At 39.5% G+C, this 21,065-nt stretch overlaps 3 protein-coding genes across 3 annotated transcripts; 1 reads left to right on the forward strand and 2 right to left on the reverse strand.

The window, feature by feature from the left end:
* Positions 1 to 1,595: 1,595 nt before the first annotated feature.
* LOC128547129 (uncharacterized) lies at positions 1,596 to 4,539 on the forward strand. Its single transcript, XM_053518860.1, has 4 exons — positions 1,596 to 1,679; positions 2,526 to 2,736; positions 3,179 to 3,562; positions 4,410 to 4,539. The coding sequence occupies exons 1-4, from the start codon at positions 1,637 to 1,639 to the stop codon at positions 4,489 to 4,491; spliced, it is 720 nt and encodes a 239-aa protein (XP_053374835.1). The 5' UTR covers positions 1,596 to 1,636; the 3' UTR covers positions 4,492 to 4,539.
* Positions 4,540 to 12,184: 7,645 nt separating this feature from the next.
* LOC128547569 (DDRGK domain-containing protein 1-like) lies at positions 12,185 to 12,736 on the reverse strand. Its single transcript, XM_053520575.1, has one exon. The coding sequence runs from the start codon at positions 12,734 to 12,736 to the stop codon at positions 12,185 to 12,187; it is 552 nt and encodes a 183-aa protein (XP_053376550.1).
* Positions 12,737 to 14,140: 1,404 nt separating this feature from the next.
* LOC128547570 (uncharacterized protein K02A2.6-like) lies at positions 14,141 to 15,321 on the reverse strand. The gene is made up of 2 exons (XM_053520576.1): positions 14,981 to 15,321; positions 14,141 to 14,657 (listed from the first exon to the last, which is right to left on the reverse strand). The coding sequence occupies exons 1-2, from the start codon at positions 15,319 to 15,321 to the stop codon at positions 14,141 to 14,143; spliced, it is 858 nt and encodes a 285-aa protein (XP_053376551.1).
* Between the last annotated feature and the right edge of the window lie 5,744 nt (positions 15,322 to 21,065).

Consider the following 21,065-nt stretch of genomic DNA (forward strand, 5'->3'; position numbering starts at 1 on the left):
CGAGGGTCTGATAATAATAATAATAATAATAATGATAATAAAGATTATATGAAATACGGCAATGCCTCAATCGGGAATCGTTTTAGTCTATCAGCTTGCCCAAAAATATGCGTTTGCATCAATTTAAAGGTAGATTTTGGAATAAAAACAATACTGCCCATATTTGTACTGATGTGCAAGACGTTGCGGTTCGAACAATTATGTGGACGCTTATTACGCACAAGGAAAAAGCGTATTCTTCCAAAATTTCCGAAGTCAGACGCTCTGTGCACGTGCCGGAAGACCACATTGTTTAATTTGATAGTGTATCTCATTCGGTATATATCACGTGTTACCGTAGAGGGACCGATCCCCTTATAATAGTAATAATGACAATAAAAGTATTCGAGCCGCACCATGAGAAAACCAACATAGTTCACTTGCGACCAGCATGGATCCAAACCAGCCTACGCATCCGCGCAGTCTGGTCAGGATCCATGCTGTTCGCTTTCAAAGCCTATTGCAATTAGAGAAACTGTTAGCGAACAGCATGGAACCTGACCAGACTCCATGCTGGTCGCAAATGTACTATGTTGGTTTTCTCATGGTGCGGCGCATTGAAAGACAACTGATGGGCAAATGTAAACAAAATGCATATGTATTCAAATGTTTAGTACATTATCATTTTTTAAAATATCAAACATCAAATAAATGGCAATGGAAGGATAATGCTTGCTTGGAACACGTACCCAGCTATGACAGTCTTACTAATGCTATTGTTGTGTAGCGGCTCCGTTTGAGAAAGAACAGGTAGTAAGCTAGTACATTGTACATGTATAATGATTTATGAACAGAAATTTACAATAAGTGTCCTATAATCGTGTCAAAATGAAAATTAAACGATATTCCACCCTAAAACAAAATTCAGTTTGAAAATAAAATCTCAGGAGGAGGCATTGACAGCACACCTCATGACCACCTTCCAGAATCTTCAGAAAATTGATAGCAGTTTCGATTAGGATCGCAAAAAGAAAGGTTTTGTATGGTTATTAAAACATTTTTGAAGTTGTAAAAAATTATGGTCTTCCAATTGTAACTCTTTGAAAAAAATGTAAATTTGTCATTTGGTAGCGCCTCTGAAAGGCAAGCTTTCCGGAGGAATTCGTTTCAGCAGTTGTATTGTAAAGATCTGGCTACATGAATTTAACGACAAAAAGAGTTAAGGACACTATAATGTTTATAGTTCAATACAACTTTTCTTCTCTTAACACGTGTTTGCTTTTTATGGTTCCCGGTCTTTAAAATGTTTGGACTTCAATCTTATATCAGAGACTACAACCACATCCTGCTACTCCCTACTGTCTAAAAAATCGAAAATTTGCTCCTTGTCATAATAACTGGGATTTGAATCATAGCTGAGATATGGCACGATCAACAAAAAAGTAAAAGAAGCAGGAGTGTGTGGTTTTTATGTGTTGGTTTGCTAAACACCATTTTCGAAATTGGGAAGAGTTCTAATTCCTACATTTAAGTGAACTACTAAACTGTGTATATCTAATGTACATCCCAGTTTTGTTATCTCAATTACATGTAAGTAAGTGTTTTCTATTGTAATATGAGACTCCTTATCTTTGAATAAGTATACGATTTTAGAGCTATGGAGAGGCATGTTTATTTTGTTCTTCTGCTGGTGGTAACAGGTATATTTTAGATGTATATTTAAAGCTAAGTATAGGAAATATATTTTAATCAGACAATTCGGGGCTTTTGATTTGAGAAATAATTTATTGCAAAAGAGTGTTTTAACACTATTTATGCACGATGGGCTGTAATACGTCGGACGTAGTAATTTCACGAGGGCGCAGCCCTCGTGAAATTATTTGTGCGACGTATTTGCTAAGACTTATTTCGATTTTAATATATCTTTTTTCGTAAATTATAGATAAAATATGATAGAACTGTTTTGGGCGTATGTATGGCGCCAAATGATAGGTCGTCACATTCCATTGTTTATACATGTCAGGACCGTGACGTCAACATAATATCATTGTTCGCAATATTAGAATAATTAATGCAAAGCATGATCAAAGATTTCAGCGTCAGATAAATCAAGAGCTGAAACCCACTTGTCTCTAGGGGCTTGTTTAGCAAAACTTCGTATTTTTTATCCTACGTTCTCTCTTAAGTATGGACTTTTAAAATACATTTGATTTAAAAGATATTGCTTATGTAACTTGAAAAATTGTTATTTTACTTTTAGTATCTGTAAATATATATGTAGTATTTATTTTACAAAAATGTTTTAAAATGACAAATAGTCTCTTAATCTTTTACAGAATTGTTGAATCAAAGCCATTATTTTTTATAATAAGTGAAAACTTATATTAATATACTATTGATCTGTGAAATAGGTTAACGCTAGAATATTGTCCGTCAAAACTTCAAGAGGAAATGAGCATGAAAATTTCAGATTTCGGACCTTGGGCAATAGTTTTGATTCTTGACCGGCTAGCCATTCATCAAGAGTATATCATTTCTCATTTTAGTACACCAAGTCAGAGGTGACCATCATCATCATCATCATCATCATGACTGCCATGATCATGATTGCGATCTTGTGAATGCAGCTATAGAAAACATTGGCATGTATTTTGACAGACATCTGTGTCATACTTTCAAACATGTGCAGTGTGCGAATCATATTCTACCTTCTGATGAACAAGTCTGTGCATCAGACGGACACACATACGATAATCAGTAAGACTAGTGATTTATATTGCATACTCTTTTTGATCGTAGATGGCGACGAGAAAATCGCAAGTTGTTCTTTAAGAAGGTTGTTGTTGTCTGACCATTGTAAAATACCTTTGTAAGCATAATGGTTTATGAACAACAATACAATTTGTCTGTTAATCGTCCGCTACCTTTTAAGATAAAGAATGTTGTCAATTACTTGCTTAGGTTGTGTCTTGTCATCCACTGACTACCAGTGAGTTGTACCTTAACTCAAAACAGCAAATTATAGGTTAGCCTGCGAACCGTTGAAGATTCTTGAATTGCAACGTCTTTTGTAACAATAACCTTTTTCTGGTAATCTAAAATGTAGGCAAAGTTGACTACACTCATCTGATTGCTGATTTTATTTTCTTTAGCACCATTAGTCTATTTATTTACTTGTGGAAATAATTATTTCTTGCAGTTGTCGTTTCGCAAAAGCTCGATGCAGAGTGGTAATCCATGGCACTTACGTAAATCACATGCTTACAAACCCCCTTACAATAGCAAGATATGGACCTTGTGTCACGAGTTCCTTCAGTTCTAAGACTTCCACAACACAATCTACCTCCGGTTCGCCAACGATGACTGCAATTTCATCTGGAAGCGGAAGTATAAGTAAACAGACTTTAGTCCCCACACAGCCATCTGCAACGACGTCTACATTATCAGCCTTCACTACTTCCTCAACAGCGATGTCTGTACAGAGTATTCTTGGCTCCGTCTTCTGCCAATATAAGGGATCCGTTGACTGTGGACAAAACCTAAGCGTTGTCTGCGGCTCAGATGGAAAGTTCTATCCCAATATGTATGCTTCTCTTTCTATTTTTTTATAATGTATATATAATATTTCATATAAACGACAGTTACCCAACATGCAACGCTCAAAAACAACTTGCCAGTCAAGACAATTACGTAATTCAGGCGCAATCACGTCACAAGGTGTACTTAAGGCATTGACGGAACTCGAACCACGTAAGAATATGTCAAACCGCTAACTGACGCCTTACTGACATGCAATGAAAGTATACTATGTAAAACTCCGTTGATTAAACAAACTGTATGCTTTTGTAAGTATATTCTCAAGAGCAAAATTTGGCCGATTCTTTATTTTTTATTTATTTTGTTGGGTTTAACGTCGCACCGAAACAATTATAGGTCAGATGGCGACTTTCCAGCTTTGATGGTGAAGAGAAACCCCCAGGTGCCCCTCCGTGCATTATTTTATCGCGTGCGGGCACCTGGGTAGAACCACCGACCTTCCGTAAGCCAGCTGGATGGCTTCCTCACATGAAGAATGCAACGCCCCGAGTGAGGCTCGAACCCACACTGATGAGGGGCAAGTGATTTGAAGTCAACGACCTTAACAACTCGGACACTGGCCGATTCTTTAAAAGTGTGTTCGAACGCAGAAGAAAACGTGGAACAACAAATAACACCAGCCCTGTTTCCGCTTTTCTTGTCATTTTATGGCGAGTGTGAATATGAAGTAAGGTTCACGACAATTATAAAAAATGTATATATTACAACTGACCAAGTAAAAACCAAACATTTTTTTTTATATTTTAATATGTGTTTCTTCCGGCCGTAAAAAAGAAAAACCGATGTGATTATTTATTTTATCAATAAGCTAATTATCTATTTTATATTTTCAGGTGCGAACTCCTGAAGGAGCAGTGCGTTGATCCCATGCTTAGAGAAGACACGGACGTTACGCACTGTAGTCTGTCTCCATGAAGTTTATACATCATTATGTATATACTGATAAATAAAAGTTGGAATGAGGGTTATTTTGATAGGGGCAAAGTTAAGTAAAGCATTTCTGGACCTATAGTAATCTGGCACCGGGCAAACATCGCGCGGGTGGGGTGCAAAGGGTTCTACAGAACACAAAACATGTGGAGACAACAGATTACATTTTTAAGACATCTAAATTTATTGTAACCTACAGTTTTACTAGGTATTTTTACCGGTGTCTCAAATATCGTCTATGCATGCATTGTTGTGGGATGCTATTTATGGACGTGTTTAAAATATGTTGGGCAAAACTACAATGGGACTGGACTGCTTTGATACCTGTTTTCTGTCCTGTTGCATCCTCCAGTCCCGCCCCAACCCTCAGTGGCATTTTTTTCTATCCTGTTGTATCCTCCAGCCCCACCCCACCCCTCGGTGGCATTTTGTTCTATCCTGTTGTATCCTCCAGCCCCGCCCCACCCCTCAGTGGCATTTGTTTTCTATCCTGTTGTATCCTCCAGCCCCGCCCCACCCCTCGGTGGCATTTTTTTTATATCCTGTTGTATCCTCCAGCCCCGCCCCACCCCTCGGTGGCATTTTTTTCTATCCTGTTGTATCCTCCAGCCCCGCCCCACCTCTCGGTGGCATTTTTTTCTATCCTGTTGTATCCTCCAGCCCCGCCCCACCCCTCAGTGGCATTTTTTTTCTATCCTGTTGTATCCTCCAGCCCCGCCCCACCCCTCAGTGGCATTTTTTCTATCCTGTTGTATCCTCCAGCCCCGCCCCACCCCTCAGTGGCATTTTTTTCTATCCTGTTGTATCCTCCAGCCCCGCCCCACCCCTCAGTGGCATTTTTTTTTCTATCCTGTTTTATCCTCCAGCCCCGCCCCACCCCTCAGTGGCATTTTTTTTCTATCCTGTTGCATCCTCCAGCCCCGCCCCACCCTTCAGTGGCATTTTTTTCTATCCTGTTGCATCCTCCAGCCTCGCCCCACCCCTCAGTGGCACTTCTCGTAACGTTCTGTTTTTCTCCAAAGGCATCGAGTACATACGTATATGCTTCTTTAGGTTTCCCCTTAATATAGCTTTACACGGGCATTTTGTCGTTTATCTTTCATGCCGTCTGCTCTTATAACGGAATTTATCTGACGTAGATAACTTTAATGTCCACTGTCTTGTCACTTTGGAAAACTGTGTGAATTAAGAGTACAGTTTGGTGCGTTATTTAATGGTATAAACTCCCAAGAAGTGTTTTCACAAATGACCGTTCCAAGGCGGTGCCCCACTGGCATTCATCTTGGTTTCTTAGACGTGTAAGTTATCCATATGTTTTACTTTCAGTATTTTCTGTGCTTTGTCTAGTTCTGTTATGCCATTCAGGGATTTGGTTTTTATGAGTGCTTTGCTTTTGGAATGTGATTTTTCTAATTAGAAAAGATTAGCCAAATGTTTAATGCCATTAAGGACATGGTTTTCGTATGTTTCATCATAGTTGTAAATGTTCAGCCTGCTTTGGTCTATTTGTTTGTCCAGAAACCTTCTATAGAATTATCATTCTCTACAAATAGTTTCTCAGTCCATTCCGTTTCTCCTACCAGCCCGTTATCCGTGTATTTGTTTTGTTGTTGATCATATAGGTGCAGACTTCACGAGTTTGTGTTTAGTTTTATTTAACCAAGGGGCAGGACGTGAAGTGATTCAAATGTGGTTATTGTCAAATGAGCTTGTTCAGGTCTCTTAAAACAACACAAACAGGGTAATCTTGAAGAGTTATACGAATATTACATATATTATTCTGAAGCTGCACATCAGTAGATAGTATGCTATAAATCACTGATCAAAGCGGAAACTCCAATGACTAAAAAGTCAAGGTGACGTCATCATACGTATCAAAGTTATCAATATTTCAGTTATGTTCTCAATTATAACTTTTCTATAACAATAGAAAAATGAAATGTTTACGTTTGCATATTTATGACAGAGCTTTTGTTAACATTGATATACTTACTTTGCTTTTGGGGTCAAGATACCTACGACAGAGTGTAATTGATCTCGTTGATTTCTATTTCATTCAATCAACTTTAATCAAATTTGTACACAACTTGTATTGGCATAATATCTCGGTTCCTTTCGAAAACGGGTCAGATCCAATCAAGGGTTCAAGAGTTATGGCCCTTTAAAGGGCCAACATTTTCTATATAGAGAATTCATTTATGGTTTGATTTGATACAAACTTGCACAATATCTTCAACAACAATAAATCTTGGATTCCATGATGAATCTGTCAGATCCTATCATAGGTTCCGGAGTTACGGCCCCTCACTGACCCCTGATTGAGCCAAAATGTGTTAATGTTTACCTTGTGAACATGATCGAAGTTACATTTTATGTTTGATTTTAACCACACTTACACACAAAATAAGTCACAATAAGATCTCGGTTCCATACGAAAACCGGCTAGATTCCATCATGGGTTCTAGAATTATTGCCCATGAAAGGTGGAAGTTTTTCTATTTTGTCCCTTTCAGCCATATAGAGGTTTCATTTATGCTTTGGTTTGAAACAGACTTGCACAGAATGTTTATCTTGATGATCTCTAGGCTTGGATTGAAACTGGGTCATGTCGGGTCAAAAATTAGGTCATCCGGTCAAATCAAAGGAAAAACTTGCATATATTCTAGAGGCCACATTGATGACCCTATGTTCATGAAACTTGGTCAGAATGCTTATCTTGATGATTTCTATGAACTGAGTCATATGAGGTCTAAAACTAGGTCACCCAGTCAAATCTAAGGGAAAGCTTGTTGACACCTTTGAGGCCACATTTATGACCCTGTCTTCATGAAACTTGGTCAGATTGTTTGTCTGCATGAAATATCGAAGGCATTTTTATCTGGGTCATGTGGGGTCAAAACTGGGTCACCAGGTCAAATCAAAGAATAAGCTTGTTTACACATTTTTTTTTCTATCTTAATAAAACTTGGTCAGAATATTTGTTATCATGACGTCTTGGATGATTTCAAATCTGTGTCACGTGGGGTCAAAATCTAGGTCACTAGGTCAAATCAAACGAAAAACATTCTAGAGCTACTTTTTTCGCACTAAGCTTCCCGAAACTGTTTTCATGAAATTTTGGACAAGTTCGAATGTGAGGTAAAAAACTAGGTTACTAGGTCAAATCAAAAAAATTGCTTGTTTACACTCAAGAGGCCACGTTTTTGGTCCAATCTTAATGAATATTGGTCAGAATAGTTGTCTCCATGAAATCACTAGGTAAAACAAGTTAACACTTGTGGTATGTTACTCAGGTGAGCGACCTAGGGTCATCTTGGCCCTCTTGTTTAAAATCAAATAAATCTGGAAAAAATATACATTTTCTAAAAGGTCTAATGATAACAAATCTGAAAATGTATAGTGTCAGTCACTGAAAGTTTTCAGTTATCGTCATATACAAGAAATATAATCCCAGATTATCCATTTTCGATCTTGGCCTGAATTTTATCAAGGTAATTATTCTGACAAAGTTTCATGAAGATCAGTTGAAAAATACAGCCTCTATCGCATACACAACGTTTTTCTTTGGTTTGACATATTGACCTAGTTTTTGACCACAGATAATCCATTTTCGAACTTGGCCTAGATTATATCAAGGTAATTACTCTGACCAAAATTCATGAAGATCAATTGAAAATTACAGCCTCTATCATATACACAATTTTCTTTGATTTGACCTAGTGACCTAGTTTTTGAAACCAGAGGACCCATTTTCGAACATGGCCTAGACTTTATAAAGGTTATAATTCTGACAAAATTTCATGAAGATCAGTTGAAAAATACAGTCTCTATCGCATACACAAGGTTTTTCATTGATTTGACATAGTGACCTAGTTTTTGACCCGAGATGACCCATTTTCAAAACTAGCCCAGACTACATCAAGATAATCATTCTGATTAAAATTCATGAAAATCAACTGAAAAATACAGCCTCTATCGCATATACAAGGGTTTTCTTTGATTTGACCTAGTGACCTAGTCTTTGACCCCAGATGTCCCATTTTCGAACTTGGCCTGGATATCATCAGGGTAATCATTCTGACAAAATTTCATGAATATCAGTTGAAAAATACAGCCTCTATCGCACACACAAGCTAAATGTTGACAGACGACAGACAGACGCCGGACATAGAGCGATCACAATAACTGCTCGGGTGAGCTAAAATGGAAAAGAATGACAAAATATTACCCCACCTACCCATTTTATAATGGAGAATAAATGATAATGGCAAAGAAAGAAGAAAACATTAAACTTTATTTGATTTACAAATGCAGTATTCATAGAATAAAAGTACCCTTGGTTTCTTTAGGCCTTTTCTGTCAATTTACTGGAAACCAGAGACACCAAAAAGCAGTGCAGAGTAAGACTATTCCTGAAAGTAGAAAGCGTACTCTATTCAAGTATAATGCATAAATTGCAGTCAGGCTCAACATTTCTTAAACGTTATTGTCATAATGCCTCTTTGCAATAACTTGGTAATACATTAAAGAACACTATGAAATACCCCACCAATTACAGTGATCTTAACAAAATAGTGAACGCAAGCATGAGACAGTGTATGGACATTATAAGACACTTAAACCAAGGTGGTAATGTGAAAACTAATTCAAGGAAACTTAATATTAGCCTTATGACAACAATAATCAATCAGAGGATTTAATTCATAATGGTTGCTGACTGATCTGGTTCTACACTGGCGCTAAATGCTGATAAATTCACCTACAGCATGCTAAAGGTTAATAGTATGTGTTAGAGTGAAACATGTTAACTGGTAAAAGGTTGTCAGTAACAGAACAAAACAGATTTTGCAGTAAAAATACTAAACAGCTATTGTTATGGGCCTAAAGCTGAAACTCAATGTAATCTCTATACAACAGTCACGGTAGGGCTTAAATTTTTGAGTTATGTATTCAATATAATGCGCCCGCCCGCCGCATGGCGACTAAATAAAAAATATTGTGTCTGAAATCATTCGTCCTCCTTCCATATTCATGTGGGGAAGTTGGCAGTTACTTGCGGAGAACAAGTTTGTACTGGTACAGAATCCAGGAACACTAGTTAGGTTAACTGCCCGCCGTTACATAACTGAAATAGTGTTGAAAAACGGCGTTAAACCTAAAACAACCAACCACCATCAATATAATGCATTTATGGTAATGTATTTAGGTCTTCCCTATTTTGCAGTCAAATAATATTGCTGACTATGATTGTGGCTCTGGCTATGAAGTTCTGCGTAGACTAAGGCAACAAGATCACCTTGGTATAAATTGCGTTGGCTCTTTACAGGACTTGCAAGAATTACTCAGATAGAAAGGATTGGTCTCCACAGGGCATTTGGGAAATGTACTACACACAGCATTAATTAATTAAGTGAATACAACAATAGAATTCTAAAGAATAAAATGATTTATTTATTTATTCCCTAACAAAGACTTAATGAGTGACTAGAATTCTCGATTCAACAAAGTGAAAAATCACAACAATAAATAACACATACATGCGGTATCTTATAAGACTTACAATGTCACAAGCTTCGAATAAAATACGCGAAAAAGCACGGTCAGGCACTACTAAAATATCATGTGAAAATACGAGGATCTGTCAACAATTAACAGGACAAGAAATACAGTAGTCTATGATAAAACAGTTCTCTTAAATCTGTAGTGCACAAACCTAGACTTTTAAATTCTCTTTAAAATACTGTGAAAATCCTATCAGTCAGCCTTAAATTGTTTAATACAAAATAAATAAACAGTCTGATATTTGAGACAGATTAAAGAGTTAATGACCTTAAAAGATTTCTGATTTATTGTGATAAATATGGTAGCCGGCCTTGAACTTTTGGAAATAAACTTAATCTGAATTTCTGATGTCAACTGACAAGAATTTGTCCTTAGATGTTTTTGAATTGTGGAGACCCCGAAAATCGGGAAAAAACGGGTATATATACCCAAGACCTGTGCACTAAAACCAAAAGTGGGTACGCCGCAAATTTGTGCGGGTACGCAAAAATGCATCAAAACAAATTCGTACAAGAGGCCAGCGTCATTGGCTAAAATGTACACAAACAAAATTTGCGCACTGGCAACCAGTATTCAGAGTCGGCAACCATAATTTACGATAAAATTGCACTAAAATAATTAGACTTTAGCTTGATACATTAGAAATTATGATAATCTATCACATCCTTACAGCATAGTTCATCTTTCTGTCTATTTGCCTTCAAAACAAAAATGGTGACCTTCTGTCGTTGCCAAGGAGAAAGTTACCGTGGCACTGCTTAATAACAACCCGGAAGTAAATGTAAATTTGTAAACAAATCAAGATTTCCTGGTAAATACATCTGATAAGCAGTGAAATACATAATCACCTGAAGGTAGTAAATGAGTCTCACAGAAATGATCAAAAGATTACAATGCTACCTGGTTCATTATACAAAAATCGATCTCTAAGTGGACTTCACAAATTCGGATACACACGTTCGGATAAACAATAAACAGCCTAAAATACCTGACATAGCATAATTTCTACTCTGAATTGGTATCATATACCATACATTAAAATAACAAAAAAGATCATGTGTAGTACAATATCTGGGGCACTACATCACCCCTCTCTTACAATGTCAAAGTTCCAACTGACAAAACAGAATAAAAATGTTCACTTTACCAAAGTTACCCCTTAATTCAACTTCAATGCAGAAAATTCATCTTTAAAGATTGCAAGACGTTTCATTCTTACAGTAAACCTTTAAGAAGTTTTCCATTTACATCATGACAGTCAATCTTTAACTTATAATTTTAACTTATAACATGACAGTTAATCTTTAAACTATGCAAAATTTAACTAACATTATAACAATTACTTATTAAAGACAAAACATCTGAAATGATGACTTTAAGTCAACTAGCACATATAAAAATGAGAAAATTTAAATACAAAAATGCCTACAAGCATTAATTTTACATGGTCTTTGACCATAAATAACTCTCCATACCTTGACTAGTAAATTTAACCTCATTTTGAGCAAAATTAAGGCTGCCAAATACCTATATTAACACATAAACCATAAATACTGAACACATGTAATAAATACTATAATAAACAATAATAATAAATTGTGTCTCCTCACTAAATTGCACAAGAAATACAGTCTTCATGTCCCTGAGTTCTGTGATTCGTCTAATACTGCTCCGCGTAAATAGTTCACTAAATATGAGTAAATTTAAATATTCCTGAATTTGGTAATTCCTTTACATCTGTTCAACACCACTCGAGACGCCTAAAACTTATCCTAGTACGAAATACAGTCCTATTCGTTCCTGAATTGCGCGATTCAACTACAACTGCGTAGCACCACTTAAACGCGTAAAAGAAATAACAGTTCTAAATGTTCCTGAGGTAGGAGATTTATCTACATCTGTTCAGCACCACTTGAAGCGCGTTAAAAGAAATACAGTTCTGAATGTTCCTGAGGTAGATTAATTTACGTCTGTTCAGCACCACTCGAAACCCGTAAAAAGAAATACAGTTCTGAATGTTCCGACAGTTGGAGATTAATTTACATCTGTACAGCACCACTCGACGCGCGTAAAAAGTTGTCCTTGTACAATATACAGTCCTAAATGTCCGGTCTGGTTACTTATATTTTATCTGTGTTAACTGATTTCCACCTTTTTTTACAGTGGATTTTAACACTCTGTTCTCTTTTCCCTCATTCTTCTTGGAAGTTTCCTTTCTGTTGTCTCTCTCGTCGCTTCTTTTTGTTGCTTCCGCTTTCTCTCGCCTCTGACTCTCCTCCAATCTACGTTCGTGCTCCCGCCTCTGCTCCTCACCCATCCTCTCCATTGTCCTATTCATCTTCTGCAATACCTCTAGAAACTGTCCAAGTGTTTTATCAACCCCTCCGATTGCTCTACTGTTGGTTTCTATAGCAGAAACTAGCTGTTTATTGCTATCCTCCACAACTTTAGCAATCATTTCATACTGTCTTTTACTTTCCTCTGCGTCAAGTTTCGCCCTTTTTGGCTCTGGTTCTCCCTCACAAGTTAAAGTAACAGTTTCTTTGACATCATTAGTGCTAGTGGTTGGAGCCGCCGTAGGTTGAGGACTAGTGATCTGTGCTGCTGTATGTTGCAGATTAGTGATCTGTGCTGCAGTAGACTGAGGACCTTTGCTAACAGGTAACATCAAAATTAAACTCCGTCCCAAAGTCATACATGGCCCCAAGAATACATGGCATTAGGTTTCCGGTTGTGTTGCTGATACGGGGTGTGCTTAATGTAGATTTTGGCTGTCGTTTTTCTGTACTAGTGTGATGTGTCTGGGCATGACAAGTAGACGGTTCTGACAAGTTGTGGCATGGACAGTTGAGGTGGACCAAACGCAGTTCCAGTGGGGTTCAATGAAGAAGTGTTCTTGTTGGCTGATGATATGAACGGCGATGACTTAAGGAGCGGCGGTGTCTTTGGTGCGATAGGTGTAGGTGTATAAGACGGCACTGAGGCAACCACAGGGCTTTAAAGAGGAACTTCTGCTGGTTTTGTAACAGACATCTCAGAGCTGGTTGCCTGCGACAATGATGATTGGAAGACGTTGTTTCGCAGGGGCTTGTTTTTTAGAATATTGGAGAGCATCTCTGGCGTAAGCTGTACGTTGATAAGGCCACATGTACAATTACTCACAACTGGCAAGGAGCTGACCGCTGGCATTGCTCTTACTGCCTGTGCTGGTTCATGGCAAAACTCTCCCTCCTGATCCGAAAAGTCCTCTACACTATCTCTGCCGTTACTACGGAATAACTTGGAGGCTTCTATGGGAGATATTTCCCGGTAGTCCCTGCCACACACAAGCTCAGCCGCCCGAGGATTCTCTACCAAGTAGCGTCCATCATGTGTTGCTCCCAATTCTGTTGCGGCCAAACGATGTCTGCTGTACTTTGTGACGTGATTTATGAGAGCTGATTTGGTGGTGCACCTCATGAGACACAGGGTGCAGTAGTATGGTGCCTTGTCTAACGCCAGGTGGTGCTTGTATACATGTGCTGTGAGATCATACTTCACTTCCATATAGGCCTCACAACCGCTTGACAGTGTAGACACATGTAAGTCTTACCCCATCTAGATTCAGCCATAGCGTTCTAAAATTAAAAAATGTAGAAATTTTGCAATTTTGCCTTTATTGTTTGATGGGGACAGGAGGTTGACAGACCCTTTTCGTGTATCGTGCTACAAGCCGTTACATCGCGGTTGACAAAATCACGTATGGCGCAATCGCTAAGAGATAAGGCAACTACAAACAAACCAATACACAAGTTTATTCTTCTGATAAAATGATGTGGGAGTTATAAACCAAACATGTTTATGTGATAAATACTGACTTCAAGATTAGAGGTCTAATGTCTTCTTCACTTTTTTAATCCATCTCGGAACACTGCATCCCTCATATGGTTTTAGCTTGTTATGATGAACAACACGCTCCGCCCCTTGATCTTTTAGCTGGATTACAAAGGTCAAGGGAGACAACTTCCTTAACACCAAACATGGTCCTTCGAAAGCTGGCTGCAACTTGGGAGCTTCGCCAACTTTCCTGGATTCAGCTAAACACTAAATCACCCTTCTCGTAGTTATTCACCAACATCCTTTTGTCATATATGTCATGGCTTCGGGCAGCTGACTTCTGTAAGTGCTTCATGGCTATGTCATGGGCATGGTTCATCTTTGACCGGATACCATCAACATAGTCACCATAGCTGGTCACTGGTACTTCAGACTTATTGGTGGTACTGCCAAACACAAGCTCTGCCGGGAGTCGCTCTTCTCTTCCCATCGTTAGCAAATTCGGAGTCAGCTTTGTGACCTCGTTCGGTGTCGCCCTGTATGCTCCGGCCAAACATCCTAGGTTCAAGTCCCAGTCTTCTTGCACTCCCTGAAGGTAGGCTCTGATCATGCGGACTAGTGTCCGGTTAAATCTTTCGACTTGTCCGTTGCATCTCGGATTTCGCACACTTGTCCGCACTTTCTTTACCCCTAGCAATCTGCACAACTCTTGAAAGACTTTACTCTCATATGTCCGGCCTTGGTCACTCAGGATTGATACTGGACATCCCCACCTACAAACAAATTCATTAACAATATTGTTAGCACAAGTTTCGGCGGTCTGGTCTGGGACCGGAATTACCTCGACAAACTTTGAAAAATGATCCGTAAGCACTAGGATATAACGGTTTCCTCTAGGGGTTATGGGAAAAGGGCCTAAGTAATCAGTCGCTTACACATCCCATGGGGCAGCAGTCCTAACTGATCCCATAGGGCACCAGTCCTAACTGGTCATATAGCAGCTCTGGGGGGTTTATGTGGTTTCATATCACTAGCACAAATGTCACACTAACGAATGAACAGTTTCACATCTTCTCTTAGATTGAACCAGTAAAACCTTTGGAGAATTTTAGCCTTAGTTTTCTTTGTTCCCATGTGACCTGCCAATAGTCCCCCATGCATAGACTGTAGTATCTCTCCTTTCACCTTTTCTGGTACAATTACTAGTCCATATGTTCCTAACCCATCTCTCTTTACGAATTCCTTCACAAGCACACCATCTGCTACTTTCAGCTGGTCCCACAACAGAAGGTAATGTCTAGAATATCGGCTCATAGTGTTTGTCCGTTCCTTCACAGGCTTTTTGCCCTCCTCCTTGGCCTCGAGAACTGGCTTTATGTCTGAGTCTTCAAGCTGTCTCGCTCTCTGTTCTGCTGTTGTTTTCCCTGCTCCTACCATGATCCAGTCTGTGGACCCACTGCTTGTGCCGGCTCTAGGTTCATCTGTGTTGACCTCCCTTACCTGACTTGCTTTCACAGGATAAAGCTTCACTGTTTTCCTCAGCATTGCCATCCACATTGTTTTCCTGTGAGTCCTCACCTTTCCTCCAGTTAAGTACCATAATCTCGGCCCGACGTCTACATTTATAACAGGGACCATACTTCAGCGGTTCGCTCATATCAACTTCGCTACAATCGCAATCTCTCGGACTGTCACACCTAGATAACGCATCGCAGTGAGGCTGCAGTCTACCTGGTCGGTACTCAATTGAGAAGTTGAAAGGTGCCAGGCTTTCTATCCAGCGGGCTATTTTCCCGTTTGGTTCTTCCAGACTGAAAAGACAAATAAGGGCTTGATGGTCACTCCTCACGGTGAATTTCCGCCCAAGAAGGTACTGCCTGAAGTACTGCATGAAGTATACAATTGCAAGTAGCTCGCGGTCGGTCACACAGTACTTGCGTTCGGCTTTGTTTAGCGATCTACTGGTATAAGCTATTACCCTTTCTCGATTAGACTGCATTTGTGAAAGTACATCTCCTATCCTGGTACCCGAAGCGTCTACATCTAAAAAGAACTCGCCGCCCTCATTTAGGGGAAATCCCATCAATTCTGCATCTGTCAGCTTCTTCTTTAAGAAAATAAATGCTTTCTCACATTCAAAAGTCCAAGCAAAGCAAGCATCCTTTTTGGTCAACTTAATAAGCGGTCGTGCAACTTTTGCAAAGTCCTTGATATAGCGCCTATAATACGAACCAGTGGCTACAAACTGTTTAATTTGCTTTGGTATTGTAGGCCTTGGCCATTCGGCAATCTTTGCTATGTTAGTAGGCTCCGGTCATATACCCTCTTTAGACACTACATGCCCCAAGAAAACTACTTCCGTTTGAAGCATGTGACACTTGTCTGGTCGTAACTTCACACCAGCCTATTTTATCCTATCAAGTACCTCGTCAACTCTCTGTATATGTTCCGCAAAGTCTGCTCCAAATACAATTATATCGTCGATATAGACTAGGCACGTCTGCCACTGCAAACCCTGCAATACTAATTCCATCGTTCTCTGGAACGTGCTGCTGCTATTGCTGAGACCAAATGGCATCCGTTTCATTTCAAAGAGGCCGTATTTACAGGTAAAGGCACTTTTCGGAATATCCTCTTTCTTTAAGGGGATCTGAAAAGGCTCATACCTGCAACAGCGTCTAGACAGTCCTGTATCCTTGGGAGTGGGAATCCATCTGGTTTCACAAGCGCATTGACCTTCCTATAATCGACACAGGGCCTTACTGCACCCGACTTTTTACAAACAAATACTATGGGGTTGGCCCACGATGAGGTACTTTTTTGTATTACATCTTTTTTTAACAGAATATCTATAGCTGCCTTTCCTTCCGAAGCAAATGCAAGCGGGACACGTCATGGCCTTTGCTTAATAGACGCAGAATCGCCAGTGTCAATTGGGTGTTCTGCTAGGTCAGTGAGTCCGATGTCCCACTCATTCTTCGAAAACGTATCACTGTAAGCAATGTTGCCACAGCGCTTTTCTCTGCTTCATTTTTACCGAATGTTGATCTCTCAAACAAATCTCTCAGGTGGTCCGGAACAATGCTACCCTTGATATTTTTGATGCCCTCCCCCACACTCCTAACCTCTTTCTTTTGATTTCCTATACGCCTAACTCTGCATAAATTCTCATCTTTTCCTTCGTATTCTTGCTCGGCCACGACGCTCACGATCTTCTCTATTTGTTCAGCTCCTCCTATGTGTGCATTTTGATGTAGTATCACCTCCGTTGGAAATGGGTTAAGTACCCTGACCTTACAAGTCGGGCTTTTGTTGATGTCAACCAGCGATGATGCCATTATCAACTGATACCTCTGTCTGAAGTTTTCACTGGGTTCTACCAGGTACTCAGCATACTTGTCAAAATCATCGACCTCCTCCCTCTCAACATATACATCCACAAGCGCCTCTGCTCTACCTGGGATACATACATCATCTACAACAGTCACTCTCTTTGACCTATTTCTTTTACCAACTTGTAAACAAGGGATCCCAACGCCATCTAATACTATCATCCCCTTGCTTAACAGTAAGTCAGCTGGTCCCTTTTCACTGCCGCTTAATATGTCAAGCCCTTAAAGGGCGTCGTCCTCGATATCAGCGACCACAACCTTATGCACCATCTCGTATGAGCCTACGGTGATGTTGAATTCTGCTTTGCCTAACTCCACTATTGGCGAACCATTGGCCCCACGAAGACTTTCGCACTTCGCTAACTTTGGTCTCTGGCTCTCTTCTATCTTACTATATACCCTAGATGACAGCACTGACCTCGCTGCACCTGTATCTGCAGTAAACAACAACTCTACTCCTTCTACTTTACCCTTTACATTAACCCCATCGCTGAGTCGCTTTCTCTCTTTAACACCCTGCTCTACATTATCACTCCGCTTCTCCACCGTGTGGCCACTGAACTCTAATTGGACCGCCTCCCGGACACTGGGGCAGGTCCCTGGTAGTTTAAAGGCTCGGCTCCTGCATTTTCTCTTGCAGCACCACGATTGCTTGGACCCATATCTCGCCAATATCTAGACTCTTTTAACGACCCTTTTTCCGAGCATAGTGACCTACTCCGTGGCAACTGTAACACTCCACCTGCCTCTTTACCGGTGGGGAAGCTTTCTTCGATTGTACACTCCTATTTGTATCCTCCAACTTTTCCAGCCTCGCTAAGATTTTCACCAGCACGTCATTTTCCTTAAACACCCGGTCTGTCTCCCTGCAGTGCTTGTTTTCTTCCATGGAATTGCTTCGAGATGTTCCTTTATCTGGCACCCTTAAGACATTACTCATAAGTCTGCGCCTTCTTGTGACTGGAACGCTCTCCTCGCAGTCCTGTATTTTCTGTCTGTCGCACCACTATTGCGCGTCTGTATGAAGTTGACCACATGATAGACAGTCTCGTCTATTGTTTCAGGTTCCTTGTGAAATTTTATTTCAAAACTTATTTCTTCATCCCTAAGTCCATCTAAGAATTTTATAACTAAGTCCTCCTCCCTGGATCTCCTGTCACGGTACCCATGTGCCTTGTCATATAGCATCTCAAGGTCGGATGCGTATTCCTCCGCGGTTTCTCCGGACTTCTGATTACAACGACTAAATTTTGCTGCATATACCCTGCTTATCTCAATAACCCTAAAGCGATTATGTATTTCTCTTACTATTTCCTGGAAGTTTCTTAATGTTGCCTTTGGCAGTTGTCCATGTAGAAATTGTGCTGCTTGACCCTCTATACGTGACAGAAGTTGGTCAAGTCGGTCGTCATTATTCCATTGATATCTCTCCGCGATTGCTTCAAACCTGGCTATCCACTCTTCCTTCCCAGTGAAAGCTGGCATCTTAACATTATCTGTTGCACGTGCTCGCGTGCCAGAAACCCTAATGTAATTTCCTTGTTGAAACCTCACCGGTTGGTTTTCATATCTATGCCTGTCCCCTTTGTACAAGTTTTCATTTCCCCCAGGGATCTGAGGAGCAACTGAATTGTAATTGGCGTTCAATTGGGGTGCCCTCGGCAAAGCCCTGTTCATATGCGTCATTAACGCGGTAGGAAAAAGAAGGCTGTTCTTTCGCTGTATATTGAGTATAACTATCATCTGCTTCATTGCTTGCAGTACTACGGTCCGCAGCAGACATGACAACCGGCACAGACGCGGCATAATCATTCTTTGGTAGGGCCTGTTTCAGTACCTGAAGTTCTAAGACCACCTCTTTTAAAGCCCTTGAGATTTCACTGAAATCATTTGACTGGATTCTATTGTCAGCAATTTGATTTCCAAAAGAGGTATTGACTGCAGTGTCGACATGATGTGGTAAATTGGTTGGACTGGGCCTAACATTGTCATAAGAATCTTGATGTAACAGATAAATTATCATCTGCCTGCACGCTCTGCAAACTACTTGACCTTGATATGACCACATGATTCTCGCCTCTTGGTTCCAGACGCTTAAAGGATATCTCACCATCACTCCCAGCTGGTGGTACTCCATTTTGTTTGCGCGCTATTTGCCCGGAGTATAGGATTCGAATCTCTGGATCCTCGTTTGTATTAGAGGATCCCACCGCTGCCACCAAAAAGTATGCAGCGAGCTAGTGGCCTTAAGAATTATAACTGGTAGCGTGAATAAGATTACCTAATCCAACGACACCTCGGTAGCCTTGTATTGTGTCAATGGGTTAGGATATCTGAATCTGAGTATACATGTATTATGTCTGTAGACAAAAGTTGAATGTGCCTAAGTAGATTGTGAGGAAACGTAGACAATCAGGATCTATGTAGACTACGAATGATGTGTAGAAAACCCAACACGGTGTGGACTATGATTGTAGCTCTGGCTATGAAGTTCTGCGTAGACTAAGGCAACAAGATCACCTTGGTATAAGTTGTGTTGGCTCTTTACAGGACTTGCAAGAATTACTCAGATAGAAAGGATTGGTCTCCACAGGGCATTTGGGAAATGTACTACACTTAGCATTAATTGGGTGAATACAACAATAGAATTCTAAAGAATAAAATGATTTATTTATTTATTCCCTAACAAATTCTCAATGAGTGACTAGAATGGACGCACGCACGACGACGGACACATCGTGATTTCTCTGTGACAACAGCAAGTAACAGTTTCTTTGTTTGCAGCGGAGAAATTTAATTTTTACAATTCAAAAATGTAAAATCAAGTCTTTAGCGGATGAATGGTACCGGAAATGAAACCAAGTTTATGACGTTTTACAATTATACGAACATTTACATCATGTATCTAGATCATTCATTTGAGTTTCAAAGCTGGAAAGATCCCGTGACGACAATGTTTCTTTATTATATATATATATATATGCATTTGTATATTATGATTAGTTGCAGATTGAAAAGTTTGGTATACACTCATCCGAAAATGAAATCTGCCAGATTACTTTCAAACTGAGCCCGCAGATTCACAGGTGGAAACATACAAAAATATATTTTAAAAATAACTCCGCTCCCTGGTTGCAGTTATTTTTCTGAAGAATCAAGGAAATAGATTGGACAAGAACTTTTAAGCGAAATCATTTTGCAAGTGGGCAAGTAAACGGAGAAGAAATTTTGATGCAAAATTAAATAAAGCTGTACATAATGTTTTTATGCAAGCTCCGTAGCATTAGCTCCATATAACCAAGGTATATATCTTACACTCACTTTATGAGCTCTGTTTGATGATGTAGTAAATCAAATCAAAAGCCAACACGTATCTTTGATTGAAATCTGTCATTTAATATCTAAATGACGAATTTGAAAACACAATTAACAATAAATGGTTCTGTTAAAGCATCATACATAATATGTGATAGGTGACTAATTTTATCAAGAAAAGACAAATATTAACAGTTGATATGCATCATCAAAGGTGGGGATCTTTAACCTTTATGCCACATATTGCAAAAACATAATAAATGAATTTCATTTATTAAGTTTTTAGCAATAACCCCATCCGAAGAAAGTGAGTGTATCATTTATTTATCAACAGCTTACTCATGTGTTACACTCTCTAACATGCAGAAATTGTAGAAAATGGTATATTTAACATAACAAAATAGAGGCGAGCAACCCTTGGCACCATCACTCAAGCAAAATATCAGTAACTCATAAAAACATGCAAAATTACCT

The sequence above is a fragment of the Mercenaria mercenaria genome, chromosome 12 (assembly GCF_021730395.1).
Source record: "Mercenaria mercenaria strain notata chromosome 12, MADL_Memer_1, whole genome shotgun sequence".
In the NCBI taxonomy this organism is placed as follows: domain Eukaryota; kingdom Metazoa; phylum Mollusca; class Bivalvia; order Venerida; family Veneridae; genus Mercenaria; species Mercenaria mercenaria.